At 46.9% G+C, this 17,006-nt stretch overlaps 1 protein-coding gene across 5 annotated transcripts; it reads left to right on the top strand.

Annotated features, from left to right (window-relative positions):
* The first annotated feature begins 933 nt into the window (after positions 1-933).
* Positions 934-16,094, top strand: Ccr4 (chemokine (C-C motif) receptor 4). Of its 5 annotated transcripts, XM_006511932.4 has the most exons (5): positions 934-1,601; positions 4,527-4,601; positions 9,774-9,912; positions 10,342-10,472; positions 13,355-14,788. In XM_006511932.4, the coding sequence occupies exons 3-5, from the start codon at positions 9,783-9,785 to the stop codon at positions 14,495-14,497; spliced, it is 1,404 nt and encodes a 467-aa protein (XP_006511995.1). In that variant the 5' UTR covers positions 934-1,601; positions 4,527-4,601; positions 9,774-9,782; the 3' UTR covers positions 14,498-14,788. The 5 variants fall into 5 exon arrangements, with proteins under 5 accessions (XP_006511995.1, XP_006511997.1, XP_011241235.1 ...); XM_006511934.4 differs by lacking the exons at positions 9,774-9,912; positions 10,342-10,472; XM_011242933.3 differs by lacking the exons at positions 934-1,601; positions 4,527-4,601; positions 9,774-9,912; positions 10,342-10,472 and adding an exon at positions 5,598-5,768.
* The last annotated feature ends 912 nt before the right edge of the window (positions 16,095-17,006 follow it).

Raw genomic sequence — 17,006 nt, 5'->3', positions numbered from 1 at the left:
ACAATTGGGAAGTCGTTTCAGGGCTGCAAAGATGGCTCTGCAGTTAGAGCCCAAGGACCTAGGTTGGGTTCCCAAATCTAGTTCCAGAGAACCTGATGCCCTCTGAGCACCTAGCACACACGTGTTCAGCCAGACATGGAGATAAAACACAAAGTTTGGGTTTTTTTATTTTTAAGATTCAGCTATGGGCTGAAAAGATGGCTCAGCGTTTAAGAGCACTGACTACTGTTCTGAAGGTCCTGAGTTCAAATCCCAGAAATCACATGGTGGCTCACAACCATCTGTAATGAGATCTGACGCCCTCTTCTGGTGTGTCCGAAGACAGCCTCAGTGTACTTACATATAATAAATAAATCTTAAAAAAAAAAAAAAAAAGATTCAACTAAGCCCTGTGGGTGCTTGGCTAGCCTTGGAATTTGCTTTGAGTGGAGTAGAGATGAATCTTAACCTGTTTCTCAAAGCAGGTAGCCTCTGGTTTGGGTCATCAGGGACTGGATGTGACCCCCTAGATAGATTCACTACATTTTCCCTAAAAGTGTGACTTGTCACTCTCCTAAGGTGGCCGGGTGGAGAGCTCTGGCATTGAACACCTGCTGAGAGATTTCTGGAGAGCCCTGTGAGTTCGTGGTTGGACTCCGCCTCTGTCCCTCTTCCCCATCTCCTTTTATTTATGTTACCTGTAACTGTGCACTGTGGAAGCCTGTCAGATTTGAGGGTTTGCAGGAAATGGGTCCTCCACATTTTCCTAAGGCCTGGTGTGGAAATAGACCAAGCCAAGTGAGTTGTGAAGCAAAGACTGAAGTTCGTGGGCTGGCAAGATGGCTCAGCAGGAAAAAGTGACTGCTGCCAAGCCTGGAACCCATGTGGCAGACGTTATCCTGATCCACAGTGCTGTGGCGTGTGTGTGCCCACATTCCGGTTGGTTTATATTTTGAGACAGGATTTCTCTATAACCCTGGCTGTCCTGGAACTCATGAAATCTACTTGTTTCTGCCACCCAAGTATATCACCTGTCTTTAATTCATTGTGATTCCCACCATCTCTGGCCCAGTGAGCTAAGATCTAAAGGGCTGAACTAACCACTCCTTAGGAGGCCCCTAACTGATCCTGAGCGAGCACTAATAATAAATACAAAGCAAGTATTTTACAGGGATTTGGGGGGAGGTCGGACCCTTTGCTTCTTGCTGGTGTGGTTGCAGAATCAGGCAAATGAACAGAGTTTAGCTCTTTCATACGGTGAGCATAGCCACATATATGTCTAAGGGAACTGCACACCTCTGTGGAAACTGTGTTACTGTGGGAATCTCTTAGCACCGGTAGCCTGATAACCAGGAAGTACAGGCAGGAGGAAAAGTCCCTCTGTGGGGTATTCAAAGGGTAGGGATATTGCAGTGGATTCAGAGGAAGGATCAGATGTTATGATATATAGGTGGAGCTTAAATGGGTTGGGCGGGCACGTTTATTTCGTGTACGAAGATCCGGGAGGCAGATACACGAGATGGGAAGGAACGGGAGCTGGAAGCTTTGCACACAGGATCTGCACAGTTCTCTGATGTGTGTGCAAATGATCAGAAGTGTGTTGCTCATCTTAGTAATTCCAGGTAAGTACAATTCTGCCAGGGCGTCTTCCTGGACCTTCTGATTCTGGTTACTGGGGTGGGGTGGGGTGGGGAGGGGAGGAAGTGGCACGTATGTGCTGTGGACTGAAGGCACCAGAGTGAACCTCCAAATGGTTGGGACAGCTTACTGGAGTTCTCTCCACAGTACTGGCTCAAGGGTTCCAATGCACTGAGCCATTTCACCCAGCCCTTACTTTGAGTGAACTCGGATAATCAGTACAAAATACCTGTGTGTATAAAGAATAGTCTTCAGGAGTGTCAACAGGGTGTCTAGAAAGGGGTAAAGGTGCTTGTAGCCAAATGTGTACACGTGTATACACACACACACACACACACACACACACACACACACACATAGAGGCAGTCAAGCATATGCACTTGTATATACCCAAGATGCCTGGTGTCTGAGGAAGCACAAAGAGGGGCCTCTGATTCCCTGGAACTCACTTCAGCCACCAGACTTGGACTCTTCATTCTCCTGCCTCAGCTTCCCAGGTTTGTAGAGTTACACTTGTGTCCCCATGCCCAGTGTAAAAGCAAACACTTTCAGAACAACGTGGTTAGAAAGAGCCCTTTGGGGTGTAGCTAGGGGACTGGTAGTCCCTGAAGTATTGACAGATGTAAACCTGACATTGTTAGGTGGTCTTTTTTTTTTTTTTTTTTTTTTTTTAGTTTTTTTTTTTTTTTTACACACTTGCCTATAATGTGAATGCATTTTCTACTCTGTTAGCCCTCGTGGGACCTGCTAGGACAGATAGCCCAGCAACACTTATTTTTATTTATTTTTTTAAAGATTTATTTATTTATATGTAAGTACACTGTAGCTGTCTTCAGACACTCCAGAAGAGGGAGTCAGATCTCGTTACGGATGGTTGTGAGCCACCATGTGGTTGCTGGGGTTTGAACTCAGGACCTTCGGAAGAGCAGTCGGGTGCTCTTACCCACTGAGCCATCTCACCAGCCCCCGCAACACTTTTATTGTTCCTGGGTGGAGTAGTTTCCTGGGGTTTCACTGGAGAGGTGGCAATTTTTATTTCAGGCAAGGAAACTAAAAAGTCCTTTTGTTTAAAACAAACAAAAAAACAAAAAAAAAAATTAGGACCAAGTTGGCTGATGTTAGCCCTGCAAGATGTAGTTCTGTTTTAGGAGATTCTTCTTCATAAGGCAAGTTGGATAGATGAATTATTGATTATAGACCTATCGCTGTTGGAAGCGAGCTTGGTAAGAACTGAACTGGAAGCCCGGTGTGGTGGCACACGCCTTTAATCCCAGCATGTGGGAGGCAGAAGCAGGTGAATTTCGGAGTTCGAGGCCAGCCTGGTCTACAGAGTGAGTTCCAGGACAGCCAGGCTACAAGCAAACACAGAACTGAACTGGACCTTCAGAACGGACCGAACTCTTGAGTTTGGTTTGCATTAAGTTTGGGCCCACAGCTCACAGGGCCATCGGGTGGGAGCCGAAGGGTGAAGGCTTCACCTGAGTGTGCCACTCTTGTGCAATCGCAGTCTGTTGGGACTCCAGCTGCTTCCTAGTATATGACAAAATTCTTCCTAGGGACATGAAGCAGTCTGCGGCCACAGATAAGGAGCCCAAGGCAGACCAAAGTACAGATACCACCAAAGTCCAGCCTGATGAAGCAATGGGTTTTATTGAAGTCACTTACAGGAATGTGGGTGAGGGGTAGCACTTACAGAGATGTTTAAAAGACAGCTGCATCATGAAGGCCCGCCCCAGCATGGGTGACAGTTCTCAGGAGCACACTGCACAGCCTGCAGGCAACGAAGCAGGTCGGGCACTTCTTCCCAGGCGCCTCGGTTGATCCTATCTCTTCCAGCTCGTCTGGTTTCTGCTTCTTCCAGGCAGCTGCTCTGGTCTGAGTCATCTTGCAGATTCCCTTCTCTTGAGTCTTGGAAATTCAGCTTGTCTGAGTTGCCCCCTCGGCTCTATGAGCTGGGCCCTGCTTACTCTGGCGGGGAGAGGAGTGATCTGGTTGAAGGAGCTCCCCTGCAGGGTGGAGAGATTTCATCTGGAGACTTACACACACTTCCTGAGAAGGCACAGCCACCAGGCGCCAGGGAGGCATGTGGAGCTGCAAGTACCAGAAAAGTATGGTGTGTCGCAATAAAAACCCCCGATCAGGGCTGGTGAGATGGCTCAGTGGGTAAGAGCACCCGACTGCTCTTCCGAAGGTCCAGAGTTCAAATCCCAGCAACCACATGGTGGTTCACAACCATCCTTAATGCAATCTGATGCCCTCTTCTGGAGTATCTGAGGAAGCTACAGTGTACTTACATATAATAAATAAATAAATCTTTAAAAAAAAAAAAACCCCGATCAAAAATCTGCAAATTGAAAATGGAAAAAAAATCGGGGGCTAGGAGTATTGGTGGGTCCCGGCACTAGGGAGGCAGAGGCCGGTGGATCTTTTGAGTTAAATGCCAGGCTGGTCTACAGAGTGGATCTCAGTATAGCCAAGCTATGTAGTGAGAGAGACCCTATCTCGGAAGCCGAAAAACCAGGTTTCTCTCCCTCCAACCTTCAGAAGTACCCAAGAAAAGTGAGGTTGTCTGGAAGCCATGCCCTTTTGAGGTTTGCTATCCTATTACTTTCAAAAAAGGAGCCACATAATTTATCATTGTGCGCGCAGGGGGTGGGGGTGGGGTGGGGTGTGTGTGATGCGCGTGCGCGCACACGCGCACACGCATACTACAGAGCCTCATGTGGCAGGCAGAAGATAATTTCTAGAAGTCAATTCTCTATCTCCCAGTGGTTTCTGGCAATCCAGTTTAGATCACTAGGCTTCCACATGGAAAGCTGTTTTACCTCAGTGGCCCTACATGATACTTCAAAAACAAAAAGATTTTAATGTAACTTCCCCTTGATTTTTATCTTCACATTCATTTTCAGGATACTTGTCATCCTAACTTATCGCAGATCACAGAGGACGCAAGCCTGGCACTGACTCTCAAGCCCTTCCCTGAGGTTTGTGGAAAAGACATTGGGCTGAGAGAGAAGGTTCTAGAAAGAGTGAAATGAGTTCATTGTGTGGGGGGAGGTAAGGGGACATTTCAATGAGCACTTGTAGCCCATACGTTCTGGGCAGGGGGAAGGGGAGGGTTTTTGGAGCTTAAACCTTGCTCAGCATGTTAGCTTTGAGGTATGAAATAATTAAAGAGCCCAGTGTGGTGGATGAAGCAGGCCTGGAGGGAGGACCTAAGAGCAGAGCTTTGGTAGGGACCAGGAGGAGTTGAAGGCTGGAAGGCTGGTTCTAATTCATAGGTCCATACCTTGACTAGGTCAGACAGGGCCTGAGTCCAGCTGTGTTCCTGACTCCTGTGTCCAGTTCTGCAGAATCAGGGAGGGTGTTTCTCACCCTGAATGTATCATGTCCTCTCAGAACATTCTGTGGTCAAAAACCTATCTGCATTTGGGGTTTACATTTCTTCTAAGTAAACCACAAGCTTTGGCCCAAGTCACTAAGCCCCGCCCTGGCTTGCTGGTCTAGAGCTCATCCATCCAATCTGTAAGTTTTCCTGGCAGCTCTTCAATTGCATAGTGGGTGGCGGTAGCCATTGTGACAATGTCACGCGCCCGAAGAAAGATAAGTCTTGCTTAAGGTGTTGGTGGTGGACGCTTCAGTCTTTTATTGCGATAGGGAGGTAGGGTATCCCATGTAGCCCTGGCTAGAGCCCAACTCAAGATCCCAGAGTGCTGAGATTATAGCGTACCTTTTTTAAAAAGTCATTTTAAAAGGTGTGTGTGTGTGTGTGTGTGTGTGTGTGTGTGTATGTGTGTGTGTGTGTGTGTGTGTACACTTAGTTGCGGATCCTACGGAGGCCAGGACCCCCTCAAGAGCTGGAGTTAGATGTGTTCTGAGCCGCCTCTGGGTACTGGGAACCCAATTCAGGTCCTTTGGAGACCATCCAGGGCTCTTAACTGCAGAGCCATCTGTGCAGCCAGGGATCCACGGAGTCAGAATTGGAGGACAGGTAATGAAATTGCATCATAAACACAGACCACTGTGTTTTCTCTGGTGGGTGGAGAAGCAGGGATTTGAGCCTGGTACACACGTGCCCTGCCTCCCGCACCGGAAAAATAGGGCAGGCAAGATGGCTTTGCAGGGAAAGGTGCCTGGTGCCACAACAGAACGTACGTAGACAGACAACCTACATTTCTGGACCCCCACAGGATGAAAGGAGAAAAGGAATGCCCAGTTGTGGTTTGACCTCTAGCATGCTAACACACACACACATAAATAATCACTTAGAAGGTTTTCTTTTGAGATGGGATTTTACTAGGTAGACCAGGCTGGATTTGAACCCAGAGAGATTAGCCTGCCTCTGCCTCAGGAGTGCTGGGAGTAGAAACATGTCTCTACATGCCCTCCATTTCCAAGTCTAATAATAAAACCATTTCCTAAAGGATGGTAAACTGGAAAACGCTGCCATCTGCTGGCCGTTATAGTTACTAGGCAACAGCCTGTCTGGGGCTATGAGACCAACCCAGAGCGGCATGGATGGAGTGATGGAGGAGTGTCCGGAGGGGGGAATTTGTGAGGCAGATCGGGCCAGGTGAATGAAAGCGGCTTCCGGAGTCATTGTCTCAGGCTCAGGGACAAGGTTCAGTAGCTGGCCCCAGGTATAAAAAAATGGGGAGACCCCAAGAGGGGAAAGAGCTGATTTCTAGGTGAAGTGATCTAGAGTAATGCCCAGATCCTCCCAAACTGGAGGGACCCGGCACCCAGTCGTGGTTACAGGAATGCGCCTATCCCGGAAGCACCCTGAAAATGAAGGTGGGCCCGGATTAAGGGACTCCATCTTTTCTGTGCTTCCCGGCAGCACTTGCGGCTAGGGCGTTTCCCAGCAGCCACCTTGGCAGAGGAGCCCCTCAGCTGAGATGCTCAGTTTTGTTAGTTCAAGCCCAGCCTGGTCTACAAAGTAAGTTCCAGTACAGCCAGGGTACACAGAGAAACTGTCTTAAGAAAACAAAAAACTCCAAACAAACAAAAATGACCGCCACCTTGTTTCTGCATTCCCTGGCCAAAGATTAGAATGGACCCCCAACCTTCGCTACTTCTGTAGCAGGCAGACACAATCATATTTATGAGTTTGTTGACTCCCATCAACGTTGCTAATCTCCGTGATTTTTGTCCTGTTTTTTCATCCTTGCGCTGCTTATATATGTTTTTCATTATATTACTTTTTTTTTTTTTTAAAGCCGGGCGTAGTGGGACCTGCTTTTAATCCCAGAATTTGGGTGGTAGAAGCTGAAGCCATCTCTGTTAGTTCTAGCATGATCTACATATTGAATTCCTGACAGATAGTACTACATGGTGAGACGATGTCTTTTAAAAAATGAGATTGATTTATTTGTGCAGATACGTGTTTTTTTGTGCATGTGTGTCTGTACCACCTTCACTGCGGGTGCTCTCAAATAGGACATTGGGTCCCCTGGAACCGGGAGGGAGTCTGCACCATGGGACTGCTGGAAACTGAATCTGGGTCCTTAAGAGCAGTAAGTGTTCCTAACAGCGGAGCCATCTGCCCAGCTCTCTTTCTGTATCTTTGACTCATTAAACTTTTTTTTTTCTTTTTTAAAGATTTATTTATTTATTTATTATATGTAAGTACACTGTAGCTATCTTCAGACATACCTGAAGAGGGCGTAAGATTTTATTACAGATGGTTGTGAGTCATCATGTAGTTGCTAGGATTTGAACTCAGGACCCTGGGAAGAGCAGTTAGTGTTCTTAACCACTGAGCCATCTCTCCAGCCCTCATTAAACTTCATTGACAACGTTTGTATTTTTGATTCTTGAGGTAGGATCCTTGAATTAGTACATATGACTGAGAATGACCCCTCCTTCTGCCTCTACTTCCCAAGTGTTGTATAAGCACATAACACCATGTCCAATTTGGGCTCCGTTTTTGAGTCCCTGGCTTGATCCAGTCACCTCGCCTGTTAGCAGCAAAACTCACATTCCAAATCTTTTCCTTAGGCAAGCTCTGGAGCCACTCTGTAGAAACCCCATTCTCCTCGGGCCGGGGGTTAGACAGCAGGAGTCAGTCCAGGAGCTCCCGGTTATTGCAATTAGCCCATCTACAAAACGCCCAACTAACCTCACCCGCAAGAACTTCCTAGACTGCATCCTAGCGCTCTGTGCAGCCTTCTTCACCTGGCCGATTTCTCTCACTTCTAGCTGTTTCTGGATACTTAGCCACTGGACTGAAGCCACAGCGTTTCTGCAGCAGGGTGCCAGGGGCTCCTTCTGGAGGGGTGAGGGCGTGGGCTTCGTGTTACTGTGCGCTGCTCCCATGGGTAGCCCGAAGCCTTTACTTCTGTCTTTCCTCTTGGAATCAGTCCTGGTACACCAGGGGGCGCTACAGCTCCACGTTGGACACTGGCCTGGCCTGGCGGTGGATGGGCAGGCTTTTTGTTGAGTTTTGCTTTTCCGTCTGCTCCTTTCTCAGAAATCAAGTTTAAGATGACTATGGAAGTGTCAAGAGGAGGACTGTAGGCCCAATTATGACTCCCGGGCTTGTGATATTTCATCTTCCCTCTCTGACTTCCTGTGTCTTCACATATGATAGTCACTGTAAAAATCATTACTACTTGTATACGTGTTTATTATTAAATTTTATCTTTGTCAATTCCATACATTACACAATGCATTCTGGTTACCTGCTCAGTCCTTTTTTTTTTTTTTTTTTTTGATTTGTAGTTTACTATTGCTTTAAAAAAAAAAAAAAGATTATTTGCCGGGCATGGTGGCACATGCCTTTAATCCCAGCACTCGGGAGGCAGAGGCGGATTTCTGAGTTCGAGGCCAGCCTGGTCTACAAAGTTCCAGGGCAGCCAGAGCTACACAGAGAAACCCTGTCTCAAAAAAAGAAAAAAAAAGATTTATTTATTTTTAGTCAGGTGTAATGGCACACATCTTTAATCCTACACTTCAGAAGCAGAGGCAGGCAGATCTCTGAATTTCAGGGCAGCTGAGGCTACAAACTTCATGTCTCCTGCCCCAGAAAAACAATGTTTATTTATTCTCACTTGTATGTGTATGAGGCTTTGGCCTACATATATGTAAGTGCGCCACATGTGTGCAGTAGCCACAGAGACGAAGAGAGTGTCAGGTCCCCTAGAAATGGAGCTACAGACACTTGGGTACAGAGAGCTGGTGGCAGGTCCTCTGTAAGAGCAGCCAGTGCTCTTGTCTCTTCTGACCCTGATGTTTCATTTGAAATCCTCCCTGCAGGAAGGTCTCCTGGTTCTTAAGGAGTGGGGATGCACTGTGCCAGGCTGCCTGCTGGTTACCTCTGGGTAGTAGCAGCTTGCCCATCCCACAAGGCTGAAAGCTGCCCTGGGTCTCAAGATCAACTCATGCTCCCCCTGGCAGCTCAGTCATTTCCGGTTTTGTTTATATGGATGGAGGTTTTGCCTCCATGTGTGTTGCTGCGTCGAGCTTGTGCCATGTCTAGGAGAGGGCAGCAGATCCTCTGAAAATGGAGTTACCTGACGAAGTCACCTTGTAAGTCAGACTCACATCATTAAATCAACTTTCCCCTCCTCTGCATGTTTTTGTTCGGTTTGTTGTTTTTGGTTTGTTTTTGTTTTTGCTTGTTTTGTTGTTGGTTGTTTTGTTTTGTTTCTTGTTGGTTTTTTTGTTTTTGGTCTTCTCCCAGAGTTGAAGACCTAATCAAGGGACTCGTGCTCACAGTTTTTCTTTTTTTAAACAACTGCTCTTTGTGGTCCTGCGATTAGACCCAGGGCTTTGATCACTCTAAGCAAACCCTCTGCCTCTGTGCGCCATCCCTAACCCACAGCACATATATTTCACAACTTGAAAAGCCTTAAAGTTTCCCTTTTTATTCTCCCTCCCTGTCCCTTCCCTCCATGCCCTCCCATCCATTCTTTTTTGAGGCAGGTTCACATGTAGTTCAGGTTAGCCTTAAACACACTATGTAGCCCAGGATGACCGCCTGCCTCCACCTCCCACGTGCTGGGATCACAGTCTACGCCGCTGCACCTGGCTCTTACCTTCTTGTCATTTTTCTTCCCTGCCACAGAAGAAACTACACCAGCCTAGCTTTGCGTTTGGGGAAATGAGTCACTCAGCTTTTTTTTTTTTTTTTCTTTCTTCTTCCTTTTGTCAAGAAGCCCCACATGGGTGAGGGGAGAGTTGGTATATCACAGTGTCACAGGAAGTCACATACCCTTCAAAGCACCTTTGCTGCTTCTAGGATCCTGGCATTGCTTCATAGACTGTCCTCAGGATCACTTTCAGAAGAGCAAGGTAGGTGGAGACAGGGACATTCGCGGGACCTGTGGCTGCGCTGCTGCAGGTGCCTGTGGCTTCGGGGAGCACGGACAGGTGACTAGCTACCTGCCTGGCCCCACACTCAGGTTTTGTTTTGTTTTGTTTTGTTAATTTATCTTGTTGTATGTGTAAGAATGTTTTGCCTGCAAATATGTAAGTGCCCACGTGTGTGCTTGTGCCTAAGGAGGTTGTAAGAAAAGGAAAAGGGCCTCGGATCCCCTGGAATTGGGGTTACAGATGGTTTCGAGCCACCATCCGGGTGTTAGAAATTGAAGCCGTGTCCTCTTCCAGAGCAGCCAGGGACCTTAGCCACCAAGCCATCTCAGCAGCTTCACACTCAGGCTTCTTAATCTTGCTGGTGCTGGCCTCTGTCTTGGAGAACACACACTTCCTACCTGTCTGCAGGCAGGCCGCCTGAGGCTTCACCAGCCAGGCATCCATTCCGGACTCGGCTCACGCCCTCAAGTCTGACGAGGACTGCAAACTTTTCTGCTTGTTCCAGCAAGGAATATCACATACCCAGGAATTACGGCATCGTAGGTGACTTACTTACTTAATTAGTAATTTTCTTTTGAAATGTATTTTATTACATTTCTTTATGTAGTGCAGGTATATATGGATGTGTGTGTGTGCCTATATACGGAGGGTGCGTGTCAGAGGGTAATTTGCGGGAGTCTGTTTTTTTTTCTACCATGTGAGACCAAGGAATTAAACTCAGGGTTAGGCAGATGTCTCCATTTGCAGAGCATCCTCTTGGCCTCACTTGGTTTTGAGAGTCAGATACAGTGCAGGCTGGCCTCACCCTCAGTGTTGCTGAGCATGGCCTTGAACTTCTGGCCTTCCTGCCTGTGCCTCAGCCTCTCAAATGCTGGCATATATATATGGGCCAGTAGACTGGACTATCCTTTTTGTTTGGCGGTTTGTTCTTCTGAGCCTATCTTCATTCTTCTGTTTTACTGAAATTTTTTTCCCCCTTTAAACTTTACTGGTAAAATGATAGCAACACAAGACAGTTGTTAGTCACTGACAAGCCTCCCAGGAGACTCTCCCATGTGACAAGTCTTCATCATGCTTTTCCAAGGGGAAAAAAAAAAAAAAACCAAAGAAATAAAATCTCTTTTGAAAAAACACCAGGGGTAGGGGTGATGGTTCAGTGGGCAATGCGTTCGTACCTAAAACACAGGGCCTTGAGCTCTCCAGAAGGTGAGCAAAAGCCAGGAGTGGCTGTGCACGCCTAGGACCTCATAGCCCTCCCCCTCGGTGGAGACACCGTGGAGACGGATAAATGGGAGGTTCCTTGGCCAGCCTGTCTTCCCAAAACAGAGAGTCCTGGTATTGAGACTGTATCTCAAAAAACAAGGTAGAGAGTGATAGCAAAAGACACCTCTGGCCTCCATTAACACAGGCACAGCTGAATGACCGCACACACAGATGTGTGCACACGTGTACACCGCATACTCATAGAAACAGTAGAGTGTTCAGGCGTGCAGAACTGAAGCTATGGGGAGAGATTAGATGTGAATTACTGAACAAAGTGAGAAGGGTTTAACAGGGACTGACAGGATGCCACAGAGACAGGAATCAGGAAGCAAGGGGGGTGGTCCTGGGTCGGGAAATCGCTCATGCCACATGTCCCAGGTGAGTCTGTGAGTGAGCAACTGTTAAAAAACATTTTCACATGTGTATCCATGACTAATGCATTCATTTTTAAACTTGATCATCTACCTGTGTGTCTGTCTATTTGATTTTTTTTTTGTTTGTTTTTTGTTTTTTGTTTTTTTTTTTTTGAGACAGGGTTTCTCTGTGTAGCCCTGGCTGTCCTGGAACTCACTCTGTAGACCAGGCTGGCCTCGAACTCAGAAATCCGCCTGCCTCTGCCTCCCGAGTGCTGGGATTAAAGGCGTGCGCCACCACGCCCGGCTTGTCTGTCTATTTGAAAAAGGGTTTCTCTGTGTAGCTCTGGCTGTCCTGGAACTCACACTGTAGACCAGGATGGCCTTGGACTCAGAAATCTGTCTGCCTTTGCCTGGGATCAAAGGCGTGTGGCACCACCTTTGGCTATTTATTTATTTTTTAACTAAAAAAAAAAAAAGGCATATTGTATGTGTGTGTGCGCGCGCGCACACACACACACACCACAGTGCCAGTGTGGACATCAAATGACAAGAGTGGCACCTGGCTCCCACCTTTTTTTTTTTTTAAAGATTTATTTATTTATTATATGTAAGTACACTGTAGCTGTCTTCACACACTCCAGAAGAGGGCGTCAGATCTTGTTACAGATGGTTGTGAGCCACCATGTGGTTGCTGGGATTTGAACTCTGGACCTTCGGAAGAACAGTCGGGTGCTCTTACCCACTGAGCCATCTCACCAGCCCTGGCTCCCACCTTTTATCCTGTGAGGAGTCCAAGAGATTGAATGCAGATTCTCAGGCATAGTGACAGGTATCCTAGCCCACTGACCCATGTCTTCTGCCTAAGTTTTTTGTTTGTTTGTTTGTTTTAAATTTTTATTTATTTGTTTAATTTTATGTGTAGGGTAGTTAGGCTGCTTGCTTTGTGCATGGTGCCTTAGGAGACCATAAGGGGGCATCGGATCCCCTGAAACTGGAGTTATAGATGATTGTAAGCTACAGTGTAGGAACTGGGAACCAAATCTGGGTCCTCTGGGGGGGGAAGAGCACCCAGGATTCCTAACCACTGAGCCACCTCTCTAATCCTATCTGTTCCTTTTTTGAGACGAGGTCTATCTATATAGACCTGGCTGACCTGGAACTCTCTATAAATATAAGGCTGGCCTCAAACTCGCAGAGTTCTGCCTGTCTCTGCCTCCTGAGTGCTGGATTTTCCTTCAATTCTGTGGTTTCCAGGGGTCAGTGAGGCTCAGTGTCAAGTGTCTTTACCTGATAGGTCATCCCGCTGGCCACAGAGACCATCCATTGGAAACCCATTATAAACTGTACCGCCGGGCTGGTGAGATGGCTCAGTGGGTAAGAGCACCCGACTGCTCTTCCAAAGGTCCAGAGTTCAAATCCCAGCAACCACATGGTGGCTCACAACCATCCCTAACGAGATCTGACTCCCTCTTCTGGAGTGTCTGAAGACAGCTACAGTGTACTTACATATAATAAATAAATAAATCTTAAAAAAAAAAAAATAAAAAAAAAAAAATAAACTGTACCGCCTCGGAGGGTTCGGGGTTTCTATCCCCATCTATCCATGAGTGACGTGAGCTTCCCAGCAGAAAGGCAGAAGTCCAGATTGTGAGCAACCCATCTGTGTGACTCCCAAAGCCGACATGATTTCTACTTGACCTTTAGCTCCCTTCTGGACAGGGACTATGACAATTTGGGGCGACATCGCGTGCAGCTAGCTATACCCTGCATTTAGCACTCTTGACTTATTTCCACCCTCACAGGCAGCTCAACTGTTCTCATTGGCTTCTCCTGCTGGTACCCGGAGCGCGACGATTCCAAAGATGAATGCCACAGAGGTCACAGACACCACCCAGGATGAAACTGTGTACAATAGTTATTACTTCTACGAAAGCATGCCAAAGCCTTGCACCAAGGAAGGTATCAAGGCATTTGGGGAGGTCTTCCTGCCTCCTCTCTACTCCTTGGTCTTCTTGTTGGGTCTGTTTGGAAATTCTGTTGTGGTTCTGGTCCTGTTCAAATACAAGAGGCTCAAGTCCATGACGGACGTGTACCTGCTGAACCTGGCCATCTCGGATTTGCTGTTCGTCCTGTCCCTCCCATTCTGGGGCTACTACGCCGCCGACCAGTGGGTTTTTGGACTAGGTCTGTGCAAGATCGTTTCATGGATGTACCTGGTGGGCTTCTACAGCGGCATCTTCTTCATCATGCTCATGAGCATAGACAGATACCTGGCCATCGTGCACGCGGTATTCTCCTTGAAGGCAAGGACCCTGACCTATGGCGTCATCACCAGCCTGATCACGTGGTCAGTGGCTGTGTTTGCCTCCCTCCCAGGCCTCTTGTTCAGCACTTGCTACACAGAGCACAACCACACGTACTGCAAAACCCAGTACTCGGTCAACTCGACGACGTGGAAAGTCCTCAGCTCCCTGGAGATCAACGTCCTGGGGCTGCTTATCCCCCTGGGCATCATGCTGTTTTGTTATTCCATGATCATTAGGACTCTGCAACACTGCAAGAATGAGAAGAAGAACAGAGCAGTGCGCATGATCTTCGCCGTGGTGGTCCTCTTCCTCGGCTTCTGGACGCCGTACAACGTGGTGCTTTTCCTGGAGACGCTGGTGGAGCTTGAAGTCCTTCAGGACTGCACCTTGGAGAGGTACCTAGACTACGCCATCCAGGCTACAGAAACCCTGGCCTTCATTCACTGCTGCCTTAACCCCGTCATTTACTTCTTTCTCGGGGAGAAATTCCGCAAGTACATCACCCAACTCTTCAGAACATGCCGGGGTCCCCTCGTGCTCTGCAAACACTGTGACTTCCTCCAGGTCTACTCGGCTGACATGTCCAGCTCCTCTTACACGCAGTCCACTGTGGATCATGACTTCCGTGACGCTTTGTAAGGTGTGAGTGGGGGTAACATGGCGTTAACAAGCTCCACACACCCAGCACCTGCTCGCCTTGTTTCAGTCAGGGTGCCCTGAACAGGGCTCTGAGGAAGAAAACAAGTAAAACCAAGACCATGGCAAGATGGCTTCTCACCCTGCAGGTGGCTCCCAAGAGGTTCAGAGCCCTGCTGGGTGGAGGAAATCACCCCTTCATGACAATGAGCCCTTGAGTGGATCTCTAGTTTTGTTGAACTACCTAGAATTCTTGGACATGCTGTATTCCATAAAGCCAGATGTCTGGAGAAATGAGGATCTGACATCTTGATTCTCTTATTATAGAGGATGCTTCATTGAAGCCTGGTTACAAGCGTAGAGATAAGGGTGTTGGGACAATCCCTTCTCCACTTAACACAAGGTGTGTAGAACACACATCGGTTGAAATGTCCGTGCAGTTTGGCTTTCTGGTATGTTTTAATTGTGATAGGTGTTTGTTCAGCTTGTAGAAGAAGCTCGTCGGTGCAGAGAAGGGTGAAATGCCCTTGTAATTCTAGCTACTCCGGGGATAAGGCCAAGAGATCTTAGATTCAAGGATGGCCTGGACAATACAGTGAAAGCCTGTCCCCAAACCAAACCAAACCAAACCCAAACCCAAATCAAAACCAAATGAAAGGCAAGCAATACCCCAAAAGTTAGCTCTGAAATGCTCTTGTGAGCACCCTAAGTTCATCTTTCTTTTCATTTTCTTTTATTTACGCCTTCTCTTTCCTTCTCCTTCTTCTTTCTCCTTCTTCTTGTCCTCCTTCTTTCTTCTCCTCCTTCTTTCTTCTTTTCTTCTTCTTCTTCTTCTTCTTCTTCTTCTTCTTCTTCTTCTTCTTCTTCTTCTTCTTCTTCTTCTTCTTCTTCTTCTTCTAACTGTTATTGGGTATTGGGCATGGTGGAGGCAGAGGCAGGAGTATCTCTGAGTTCGAGGCCAGCCTGGTCTACAAATCTAGTTCCAGGACAGATAGGGCTACACAGAGAAACCCTGTCTTGCAGAAACAAACAAACAAACAAGCAAGCAAACAAACAAATGTAAACTGGATGAGCCTGTGGTGGGCACACCTTTAATCCCAGCGCTCGACAGGCCAGGCAGGTGGATTTCTGTAAGTCGAGGCCAGCCTGGTCTACAGAGCTAGTTCCAGACCAGCCAAGGCTATTTAGTGAGACTTTGTCTTGAAAAGAAAGGAGGAAAGAAAGAAAATAGTAAATGTATTAATAAAGTATGACAATATTCCTTTAATCACTTTAAAGGGTCATGTCAACTACTGAGACACAAATAATCACTTAAAAATCATTATAGGTAGGGTGTTAAAATAACTATCAAATTATGAAGTTGTAAAAAACATCCTTTGTAAAATATTGGCTCCAGTTTCTGAATATTAGTTGTATTAAAAGTTAGAACAGTTAGGGCATGACGGTACTCACCTTTAATTTCAGCACTCCAGAGGCCAGGGGAGGAGTTCAAGTCTCGCCTGGTCTACAGCATGAGCTCCAGGACAGATAACATTAGAACAGTTATTCTTACGTTATCTTAATTGTTTAATGTGTTAGATCATTAAAGTTATTTGCTAAGTTTTTTTTGTTTGTTTGTTTTATTTTGTTTGGTTTTGTTTTTTGGTTTTTCGAGACGGGGTTTCTCTGTATAGCCCTGGCTGTCCTGGAACTCACTCTGTAGACCAGGCTGGCCTCGAACTCAGAAATCCGCCTGCCTCTGCCTCCCGAGTGCTGGGATTAAAGGTGTGCGCCACCACCGCCCAGCTACCAAGTTTGTTTTTTTTATTCAAGCCATTTAAATCCTTTTAAAAAATTACTTCACGTGTGTGGGTGTTTTGCCTGCATGTATATCTGTGCGCCATGTGTGTGCCTGGTGTCCGCAGAGGCCAGAAGAGGGCATTGGATCCCCTGCAACTGGAATTACAGATGGTTGTAAGATGTCATGTGGGTGCTGGGAATTGAACCCCCGTCATCTGGAAGAACAGCTGGTTAAGAGCATCTCCCCAGCCCCTTGTTCTGTTTTTGAGATGTCCCACTCTGTGGCACAGATTGCCTTGGCAATCTGTGTAGCCAAACTGGCCTTGACTCTTTTCCAATCCTCTTGCTTCAGCCCCTCGAGTGCTGGGATTGAGGCTGCGTAGCCATGACTGCCCAGAAACTCTTACAGAGCTTGTGAGAGCCGATCCCTCCCTCCTGGAGAGTACCGAGTTCAAAGTTCCCCTTAAGCCTGTACAGTGTAGCACTGCTGCCTTTATGAAGAATGCATTTCTAGACGTTTACTTTCTTTTTTTTTCAATTTTTTAATTAGATATTTTCTTTATCTAATACATTTCAAATGTTATCCCCTTTCCTGGTTGGCGTTTAACTTTCTGAAGAGGGGCTTTAAGAGGAAAATTTGATATCGCCTTTACAGAAAACAAATAAAGTTGTGATTAGCTGTGCTAAGCCTTTTCCTGATCGTGTCTGTGTGTGATCTTCTGGTGTGGGTAGA

Source organism: Mus musculus, chromosome 9, assembly GCF_000001635.26.
Source record: "Mus musculus strain C57BL/6J chromosome 9, GRCm38.p6 C57BL/6J".
Lineage (NCBI taxonomy): Eukaryota > Metazoa > Chordata > Mammalia > Rodentia > Muridae > Mus > Mus musculus.
This window is presented reverse-complemented; position numbering and strand designations above follow the sequence as displayed.